General features: G+C 39.7%; 1 protein-coding gene across 1 annotated transcript; it reads left to right on the forward strand.

Moving 5' to 3' along the window:
* Positions 1–803: 803 nt before the first annotated feature.
* LOC145443098 (uncharacterized) lies at positions 804–5,778 on the forward strand. The gene is made up of 4 exons (XM_080321101.1): positions 804–963; positions 1,163–1,245; positions 1,580–1,698; positions 4,408–5,778. Exons 1-4 carry the CDS (start codon positions 912–914, stop codon positions 4,799–4,801), a joined length of 648 nt encoding a protein of 215 aa, XP_080177227.1. The 5' UTR covers positions 804–911; the 3' UTR covers positions 4,802–5,778.
* Positions 5,779–11,367: the final 5,589 nt, after the last annotated feature.

The raw sequence follows: 11,367 nt of genomic DNA on the forward strand, positions 1-11,367 counted from the left end.
TTTTGGCAGAATTTATATTTCAGGTTAAGGAACCAAAAAAGGTCAACTTTCCGGCCCAGCTCTCGAAATAGCCGCCGCGGAGCGTTACTTCAGTGCAGATTTCATGTATCTCAGTCGAATTTTGCCCTATATTTAACCAAAATTCACTAAAAGGAGGACAAATCCTCTTAAAAGAGGACGTATGGTAACCCTAGAATCATGTAGCCTATGCTTGAAGGTTTCGTTCGACCTGATCTGTGAACGAAAAGTGGACCGTACTACCCAAAGCATATGAGCTCTTGCGACAATTCAAAAATTCCCAAAACGACTTATCTTCAGTTAATTGTCGGCTTCGGTACCAAGTTTCTGCAATCACGTTCGCTACAGCTCACGTGTTTACTGGCAATCCCAACATCCGGTCACAAGACTGGTTTAGCGGCGAAGAATCATGAACTCACGGACGTCTAACTTCTTTCTTGACACTTGATAACCTCTCGCTCGTAGTTATGCCTCAATCACCATTTCCTGTGACGTAATCTCTTTTTCGTGGCTATACTGTCGCAACTAGCGGTTTTTAATATTTCCAAATTTTCCGCTCTACAATGTGATACACAACAGACGACGAGATATAATGAACAGATAGGAGGATTTGAAAAGTACATGTGACGATGAGTGTTCTGCTGGTACTCATCGCTATAAATCTCCTGGCCGCAGTTTCAAGGGAAGGCTCGACAGGGATTTTGCGAGGATTCATTGCGACAAAATACCGAAAAGCTCTATTTCCTCTCCGCAGCCCGAATCACCGCGGCTCAATTTGATGTAATGACATCCTCCTATGCAAAATATTCGAAGAAAATTGCATCAAACGCGCTCGCAAAACACTTGAGTTTCAAATTAAGTGACATTCTAGAGGAGATTGTGCGCTGTGCAGCATGAATACCGGACGATTGTTTCTTGTCCTTCTTGTTTTGGGATCAATCTCAGGTAAGACCTAAATTTTGCCAGTCCTACGACCCGAATTATTCGACTTATAAAAGATGTTTGGATTGCTTATTTCCGACTAACATTTAATTATGAAGAGGAGATTGTATCACCGGTGTGTAGGAATGATAAATCAAACACTACAAACGACATAGGCCTATATCCCGATATCGTAATGACGGACTGCCTGTTTGTTGCGCAGAGATATCTGGATACCAACAGTGGTGGGGAAGATTGATTGGTAAGACATGGGAGAATTGGCGTAGAGAACGCGTTCATGTCAAGGTAAACGATTTTACAGATTGGCTCTTAATAGTATACGGCCGTGACTGAACTGAACAGTGAACGCCCTATCAGACTTAGGCAACTAGATAATGTATTTGTCTGAATGAGACTGATTAGAGCGAAATATCGGTAATGCAATTCTAATCTAATTTATTAAAGATTATTCACTCATTTTAATTCCAATCTCAATTTATATTGCATTTCGCGAATGTAGTAACTTCCCAATCTATTTACATAAGAAAAAATGTAGCTATCATTCTAATCCTAACCTAATTTGGACCAACTCTGTATCCTATATTGTTGCCCTTTTATAAATCCGATGCCTGTTTCACAGCATTGCCAGATTTACGAAAAGTATGGACTGTGTCCATCAAGTCAATCAACCGTTTGTATCTTGAAGCATCGTGACCTCGTGACCAGCAAGTTATGTGATTACTGCTTAGAACAAGAATGGTGAGCAATTCTTTTTTATTTCAGAAGTGTCGTATCAAAAGACTGCTGTCCGTCGATAGATAACCAACTAGCTGATAGAATCATAGAATGGCAACAGCTACTGCGCTGCTGGGCAACCAGATACGAATAGAAATCTGCATTGTTATGAATAATGGGAGAGCAGCAATAAGTCATCGTTATGATCGTGGTGTTATGGTACTGCCTTTCAGTTTTTATCAGCAATTTTTATCAGTTCAATACATCACAAATTGCGATATACAATGAAAAGATATAAAGGTGTCGAAACGACTTGGAGTAGTCTTTGAAATCAGACACCCACCTTGGCCTCCAGGGGTGGGCAATTATTTTCCTCTGCGAGCCAAATGAGAAGCAGAAAATATGTTGGCGGCCGAGTCGAACATTTTAGCAGTATTCTCAAGCGTATTAATTTTATTTCTAAATTGAAATCAGTGAATTACGCTGTTAGCAAGTAAATGCTGCAATGGGTGTGTTGATATAAGGAAACGAGAAAGTGCCGGTTAATTACAAAAAAACACATTTATTTGGGGTAGGCCTAATATTTCGAAATGATGGTAAACATGATGATACATTTAGAACTCTCTTCAAACCCCTATCCGCGTTTTTTTATCGGGACATTAAAATGGCTTCGGGATATGCTACTATAAAGCTTATTGTCTTGGTCGCTGCCCTCCGAGCAGTGTGCAGCTTGACGAAATAGCCTTGTTGTTGAGAAGACCTTACAATTCCTCTAAGATTCGCCCTCCCTTGACCAAGTGCATGTCTTTGTGTTTTTGTCATCAGACCTACTTAGATTACACTCCATAAATACGGCGACATGCTAAGCACTAACACCTACAAAGACGAGCTCACCCCTGACTTCAGTAAACAAAATTTGTGTGCTCCAAACCATCTTTGAATTTCAGCTTTCGGCTTTATGTTTTTGACATGGCTGTCAATCCGTTATGGGTGATGATATCCAGGGTCGAAACAGTACTTCGCCAGGCCGCCCAAGACATTGGACTTGGGACCCATAGGATTATTAACCGAACTTCTTGGGGGATTCGCCCACCAGATCCCCAGTAACGACAGGCCTTTTTACCGGAGCCAGGAAAAGCACGTTTTACTGCTACAGGCGATTCGTGTGCAGATATGCGTATTCGCGCAAATAGCGTGAAAAAAAAACTCATATTCAGGATTGAGTTTTTCCATAATATTGGTAAATTCACATAATGCTATTAATTTTCCATCCTCTATCAGTCCATCCCGTGATCAGATTTACTGGTAGAAGGAAGAAGTGACTTATTCAGATAGCAAGCACAGGACTGTCTCTCGCCTGTGGACAATTGGTAATATATATAGGCCTATTGATGGTTTCGACTAAGATGGGGCGGTCATTTTCGGCCCAAAATATATTTGATAACACACTTTGCGAAGTTGCATGTTTGGCGAAACTTCAGAAGTCTTTTTTTCGTGGAGCGGTAATGGCCGGCGCTGAAATGCCTATTTTTTGGGGCAACTGTAAACGGCGAACCGCGGAACATGTAATACTAAACGGCGGACCGCCGTTAGTAACACAAGTTACGCTAGTTCCCCAGTCCGCTCGTTCCGCCGTTTAGAGTTGCCCTATTTTTGGTTTTATAAATGATGCCTATTTTTTTTCTTGGGGCTCTGAGGGTACCCATATTAAAAAGGAGACATTGACCGACTGACATTAAATCGCGCGACACGCGAAGAAAATTTCGAAGCTTTAGGAAATCTCCCACAAAATACTCTATAATTTATGGTGATTTGCGAAATATTTTTGGGCCTCTTTCGAGCTCGCAAATTGGGAGGTGATGACACGGCCACTGATTGACTTTTTTTACGAATTAAGGATTTGGAAACGTATCCCGTAACAATTTGAAGCACATACAAACCCCACGAAAATTCGTAGGGTCCTAATGCATTCTGTGGTCACAGTTCTACCCTTACAAGTCAAGGAAAGGCTGGTATTGTGTGCTCGCCTCTACCAAAGCGTCTATAGTAACTATCAACAGCGCAACGTTTCTCTGCGACGCGATTGCATTTTGAAACGCAAGCTCATTGTCCATTGCCTTGATGCCAGCTTATCACTCTCGCCGCACAGCCGCTCCTTTGCTCCTGAGCTACGCTCTCGTTTAGCCAGACAGCATTTTTACGTCACAATTCCAAACTCCATAACAATGAAAAGTTTGAGGCTGATTGTGGGGGTTCCAGGACCATGAGCGGAATAAAATGTATATTTTCGTAATCAGTCCAGCGGCAGCTTTCGATTGATACCCGTTTTATCAAATTTTATGCTCGGCAAGTCGGTCAAAATTACCGTCAAATTGCCTTTGACCAAATGGAATGTGTGACGTTAACCAATTTCACTGAGCCGTGAGATTTGCTTGTGTCCACACCATATAGGACACTATGGCGTGACTTTCAACACAATTTTGCAAAACTTTCCAGCAAGTAGTATGTTCCATCCCGATAGATCGGTTTTAATATTTTTACTCGCATATTTTAGACTTGCAAAAAGTTCAATGATATGCTCTACTTTTTGATGTAGTTTCTAAGAAATGCTCTGCCGTCAGTTTGAGTCGAATCGAGTTTTGTAACGATTCAAGTCGATGTTTTCCAGACAATTCGTTCCTAGAGTGAGTTTAGCATGAAAGTTTCTGTAACATCTTACCCGGTTCGGTCTAGGTTTGCCTACAGGCTTGGGACCTGCCCCGGTGATACATTGGAGAAGCTTGCTAAGGAAACCAACAACCACTACTACCGTCGTCACAAGCATCACAATATTGTAGAGGAAGAAACAGGCGAACGCATACTATTCAATCTCGGGTCCGGTTCCGGGTCCGGATCTGGATCTGGTGGAATTTACAACGCGTTTGAGCTGACTTTCAATCCGATTGAAACTCAAGTTGTACCGAACGACGAAGTGGGTGATGGCGGAGAAGAAAGTGTTCTTGTAGATTTAAAGTTCTTAGAACGGATTCCGATCGATCGCAACACAGAAAAGCTGAAATCTGACCAAGGCTTCTTAAAGAAGCTGTTAGATTTGATCCGGGGAATGAGAAGTGCGATCTTACCGTGATCTGACCTTGAATGCACACGATGACAATTATTATCGTTGTAGATATGATACATTTGAGAATCCATATCAGCTCAAGCTATGTGCTGGTATGAAAATTTTCCATCATCTGATATCTATAATCTTCAAGAGTTAGAAATATTTGTAGAAATAATTAGTAGATCTCAAACGAATAAACTTTTTGATATTTTCGTAAAGTTGGAGTAGATATAGTGTCGTAAATTTGTACTTACGTACAAAAATAGGTGTTTTCCAAGAAAAAAAGGAAAATATTCTAGGCTTAGTTTTGCTTAAAAAACGAGAAGTCTCAAGTATCTAAGTGGGAGTAGTCTGAAACATAACCCCTTGAGTACTCCAAAAAAGTTGATGCTCAAGTAGAATCAGAAGCAACGTCGTAAATTTCTTATCAAATAAAAGTGGAGATTTCCACGCAATTATTACTTGGGTAGGCTACTCCATAAGAGTTGATACTCAAGTAGAAGTAAAAGCAACGTCGTAAATTTCCACTGAAGTACAAGTATCGGTTTTCAAGTAAGTAGGCTATTCTAGGCGTAGTTTTGTCTAAAACTATGAAGTAGAAGTAGTCTGAAAACATAACCACTCTAGCAAGCAGTGCATGTAGGCAACACCTAGGCCTACTTGAGTTCTCGGAAAAGTAGAAATACCTCGTTACAGACCACCTCTTGTTCCATGCCGCCTGAAATTTCAATTCCACTTCATTAAACCTTTGATTTGTCACCCCGGGAGCATAGATTCATTCAGAACGACGGGGCCATACCTTGTTACGGAATGGTTATCCGGTCTTTATAGTCTGTATTGTCTTAATGAATAAAAGTGCGCCAGATTTTCGTAAGGTTATGCTGCGATGAGCATGATCTTGTGCAATGTGAATTGACTCGACGTAACGACGATCCGGTAAATCGCTTGTAAATTATCCTTTACCATCATTATTGATATCTTTATTAAAGGATTCGTGTATTAATTAAGTCGTTTGTATATACTTGAGCAAGATTTAGATCATTAGCAGTTAGACAGCATTGATTTCAGTGTTGGGATCAAGTCACTACCTTCGAGTCACGAGTCATTTCGAGTCTATGCCAACAGAAAGAATTTGTGTATCATTTGAAAATCGCGCATTAACTTGTTTTGCTTCGCTATCTCCATGCCAACGCTTCAGTTCTCTCGTTTTCCTAACTTTGTATATTTTCTGTGTTACGTCATAATTAGCGATATATATTGTTGCTGAACATAGTTATTCGAATTCTCGCATTATTGCTGACGATACTCCCCTGACGAGGGTCAGCCGAAAAGCTTCGGGAATAAAATGAATATTTTATTCAAATGTGTCATGAAGTTCTGTACTCCTAAGCGTCTCTTCATTTCGAGCCATTGCACATTTTGACTCGAGTCAAGTCAAGTCAATTGATTTTCGAAGGTGACTCGAGACAAGTCAAGTCACTCGATTTTTGGAGGTGACTCGAGTCAAGTCGAGTCAAGTCAAGTCAAGTCACGAGTCAAGTCACAATTCAAGTCAAGTTGCCTTTTCGATGTATGAGGCATTATTACGTCATTGCATTTTGCTAGCTCTCCGAAATACAGATTGCGTGGTCATTGATTCTGAAGCAATGAACGAATATAGAGTTCAAGATACACGCAAGAAGGTGCTGTATTGCTCACATGAACGTAGAACTGCTAAACTAAAAGTAATCGCATCGCCACAGTTTATAGTTACCAGCCAAAATAAAGAATAGAGAAACGAATTGATAAGATGCAATACATTACCCATTTACAAATTGATATGATACAATTCGAGCCTACGCCAATGGCTGAGGACTATATAAACTATATTCGAATTCAATTTCAATAAAACAAGAGGTTGGGTTCAGGTAAGAACAGAGAACAGAAATATACATTTTATTATTAAATTACTACACTATAATGGTTTACAATAACGTAAGGTGCAAGCTTCGATTACTTCGTTTGCCGTCAATTTATTTGTGAGAGAACAATGGAGGCTCAGGAAAACGCAAGATCAATGAATGATTGGTAACTCTCACGGGTTACACCACGTTTCGCGTACAATCCGTCCATATGCACGATACCGTGATTTTTATCGACACCAATTACTTGATGACTTGAAATTGACTCGTGTAATTTGCTCCGAGTCACGAGTCAATCCACATTTTTTATACGCCGAGTCAAGTCAAGTCGAGTCATTTTAGCAAAGTGACTCGAGTCAAGTCAAGTCATACGAAAAAGGTGACTCGAGTCTGACTCGAGTCAAGTCATGACTCGAGTCATCCCAACACTGATTGATTTACAGCTAATTTTATTATTCAGTAGTGCTATGTATATTTTATATCAGGCCGATATTTATAGTAAGATTACCAAGCTGCTGGCTTGAGCGCCTGCGTTCTAGGTTTCAGTATGACATCGCTTATGCTGCTTGGGAGCCTATATAGATAAACCTACCTAAATCTAAACACTTCTCGGAAGGGATTTTGGAGGCGACCTCTCTAGAAGCAGTGAAACGTAACAACTCGGTACCACTATAATATATTGTGTCGTTAGGTAGGCCTATACCCGTTTATACACAACACATATGTTCGACTAACGCCAAAGATGTGATACTGTATCGTTTATGTTTGCACTGCAAAGTAGGCCTATAGCATGGTAGGTGCTCAATTAGGACACATTTTGCAGATAGAAAAACACAATTCGAGGCTGGTATAATTACTGAAATGAAATGCTTATCCGAATGTTGTGTATGATGAAACAGGCATATAGTGTTAACAATCCGTAGCAACTTTTCTTCCAATGATAATATCCCCATCTCAGGACTATAGACACTTCTAGATACAACAGTTGAGGCATCAAATTTCAACAGAGATGGCATCATGTTTATAGTAAGGGAAACTTATGAAAATCTGTGAACTATATTGTTACCCATAAAATTCTTCACCAATATGTTTTTAAGGTGTGTAGTAACATGTGTTAAAATGTTGAAGTTCAACTCTCGTGGGAAACCCCCCAAAAGCTGTTAAATTTGACGATTTGAAAAAAAAAAATTAAAAAACAAATTTTTGATCGCTCATAAGTAACTTGGGACGAAAATTTTGATTTTTTTTAATGGCAGTCTCCTTAACTCCACATCGCAGCACGGCGAGATATTATCAATCAAGGAACCACGCACTCGCTGAAACGCAGAGGCAAACTTCGTCACTCGCAAACTTAGCCCTCACAATTCGAATCGGTTCCATACTATTACCGAGAATGCTATTACCGAGATGGACATTACCGAGAATGCTATTACCGAGAATGGACATTACCGAGAATGGACAGTACCGAGAATGCCCAATGGCAAGAATCTAGCTTATATGTAATGGACGTTGTCGAGAAATTTATACCTGAGAATCGATACCGAATGCGGCAACGCCGCGATGCACACACACGACCTGTTCATAAGCATAGAGCCTACATATGCCTGCATTACATGTATTGCATTCTCGGTGGTGTTCTTTCTCGGCAATGTCCATTCTCGGCATTGTCCTTCTCGGTAATAGCATTCTCGATATTGACCGGACACCGTATTTCAATTTTATTTTCCTTTGATAATGGGGGGGTTCCAACCAAAAGATCGCATGTTTCGTCTGGTAACTCTATAAAATATAAGGTTTGACCGTTATAAAATATAACTATCTATATTACCTCCGGGTACAAATTTGTCAGATTGTTATCAGTTGTCATTCTAGCATTCTGGCACTCATTCTTATAATTGCATCCGTAACACTTGTTCATTGACTTTTTACGTTTCAAATGTTGGATAGTCATTTTCTCAATTGTAAAATTTTGTTTCGTCGCATCACGGTAAACCAAAACTTTGTATGAAATATTTGTCGTAAATGTGTCACTCAAGTTTTTTTTGAAAATCTGAGATTCAGACCTGTGCTATATACCAAAAGTTTTTAGTTATAGGTCTACCATGCCAAGAGGTACAGCAGAACGTCACAGTAAACTTACAGCAAATTTATGACAGAAATTGGAATTTTTAAATTTCTAAATGAAATTTCTCCGAGATGGGTTGCACATATTCCTTGAAATTTTAGCATAGCACAGCACTGTCCTAGAACTTCCTAAAGAAGGCGTAAGAATGGAAAAAGGGCTTCACAATATTGAGATTTTGCATTCCCCGTGTCGGTGCATTTTCTTTCCCTGAAATCCCAAAAAATCCACAATCTTCTGGGTGGAACGAAAATTTTTTTGTTTTTTTGTTTATAGCATAGCGACATCTAGCAACTGCGAAAATTTCATGGTGATGGGGGTAGCCATCCGAAATTTAGGTTTTTGGGTTGCTAGTCCCCAGCAGCAAGACTGAGGCTGTGAGTGTAGTAGCAAACGACACGTGTCATTCAATACATCTCAAAGTGTCTGTGACCAAACAATAATAACAAACAATTGTTAAAACGCCATTGAAACACGACTCCTTAACATTTCTGAAACATTAACGCGGCTTGTTAGCGAGCAGTCCTAATCAAAGCAAATGAATCGGTCGATCTACCCTACATTGAAGTTGACGATTTTCTAGCATAGCGAGTTAGGGTTGGACAAGTAAGAAATTTTTCAGCTTCTCCAAATTAGATAGAAATAGCAGCACAGTTATTTCCTAATCGCCTATAGTAGTATTGAATTTGCAAAAAAAACTTGCAAATTGGATTAAATTGCAAATTATAAAGAAATAACAAATACCGAGTAGATTTTCATAAGTACGAGAATCGCAAATGTCTGTACGCTAAGCTTGACTCGTTTTGCACTATAGGCCTACAGTTCTCCTGTAGCATTTGCAGGAAATCCAGAATTTAGATTAGAGGGTAAATGAGAAGAAATATTTCACAATTTAGATTAGAATTAGATTATCGGCATTTTGCTCTAGTGAGTCTAATTACAAAACTAGAATTATCTAGTTGCTGCCCAAGTATGTGGTAAATAATCAAGAAGCTTCTTTTATATAGGCCTAAGAGTCGTATTTCAGCCCATTGACGAATTACTAGAGTAAGTCACAGTGGCCGCGCTGCACGCAACGCAAAGTCCGTTCAATATTTCAACCTGCTTCAAATCATAAATGCATAATTGCTCAGCGGACAGGTGACTCTGCAAGGTGCTCCATCGTGCGAGATTAACTGCTTCATGTCAAGGAAGGATTTGTTGAGCATTTATCTCGTAAATATAGAATGTTATCGTTGTAGAACAGTGCATCAGCATGTCATGCGCGCCAAGAATAAGTTGATATATCGTTTATGTACTGAGTTCAGATTCATTCGTGCGTCGATCTCGCTGTCGTCGGGTCAATCCACACGCCTTGTTTAAACAAAGCACAATGGCTGGATAAATTGATTGCTTTTCCATGATAAATCCCAATAAGTGTTGCCTAGCTACAGATAGCTACAATGATCAAGCCTTCGTCCAGAAACAGACACGCATGAGCCTAGCAATCACATAACAAACTATACAAGTATACAGCCGATGAGCTTGGAATCTGACCAAGCGTCTAGTTGCCGGTCGTGATTTTGCTTTTTGTAGAATAGATAGTGAGCCGTCGGCAAGTCCAAGTCAAGTTTTGATGTTGAAGGCTAGATCGGATAGTTATACTAATACCGAGACAGCTGCTACCGAAAATGGACGTTACCGAGAATATACATATTGGACGATTAGGCTACAGGAGAAGATGAATCGCTGTTCGCAAAATTCCAGACTTTTAGGACCAGGGTTGTACAATTCGAAGTATTTCAGCTTTTCCAAAATAGATTGAGAATTATAGCTACATAACATCGTATCAGTTTATTAACAATTTCATCATTTCACGCCAACACAAGACTGCGGTACAAAAAAAGATAGAAATGTGTCGAAACGACTTGGAGTAGTATTTGAAATCAGATAACCACCATAGTTTTCCAAATTAGATTGGAATTACTGAATTCGCAAAAGAACTTGGAATTTTAACTCAATTCCTAATTAGAAAGATAAACAACAGAATTTAAGTTCAGTTCATATCAAATCAGACTTGATTTTCGTAAGCATCAGAATAGCAAATGTCTGTACAGCAAGCTTGGCTTGATTTGTACTAAGTTCTCCTGTAGCATTTACAGGAAAACCACAAATTAAGTAAAATGAGAACGTAAAACATTTCAGAAATTAAATTACATGCATTGGTCCATTATACACAGCAAGAATTATCTGGTTTCCCAAGTCAGTACAGAACCGAAATTCGCCCTTGAATCTGCCTCGCAACCGCTAGCAGAACCAGTTGCCAATAGTAATTATGTCACGTGATCCCAGAAAAATACGGTATGTGCCCATTCCGTCGTAAAATTGGCGAATATTTGTCATTCGTGTCATTCAAAGGAGTGTGGTGACCGTAAAGTAAATCGTGAATATTTGCTCAAGTGCCGGTTAAGCCCTCGTTACTATGTTAACAGTACCTTGGCGCTGAGAACAATAGGCTGGATCTGCAGTTCAAATACACACCTGCTATCATCACTATGGGTGCTGGAGATCATTTCCTGCTACAGTTA

The sequence above is a fragment of the Botryllus schlosseri genome, chromosome 7 (genome assembly GCF_051294905.1).
Source record: "Botryllus schlosseri isolate E-star chromosome 7, Bs_hap1, whole genome shotgun sequence".
NCBI lineage: Eukaryota > Metazoa > Chordata > Ascidiacea > Stolidobranchia > Styelidae > Botryllus > Botryllus schlosseri.

Excerpts from the sequence above, each read along its gene's own strand:
- LOC145443098 (XM_080321101.1), top strand. The coding sequence starts at position 912 with ATGAATACCGGACGATTGTTTCTTGTCCTTCTTGTTTTGGGATCAATC. Across the intron at positions 964-1,162 it reads TGTTTTGGGATCAATCTCAG|AGATATCTGGATACCAACAG; the intron begins GTAAGACCTAAA and ends TTTGTTGCGCAG. Across the intron at positions 1,699-4,407 it reads TACTGCTTAGAACAAGAATG|GTTTGCCTACAGGCTTGGGA; the intron begins GTGAGCAATTCT and ends GGTTCGGTCTAG.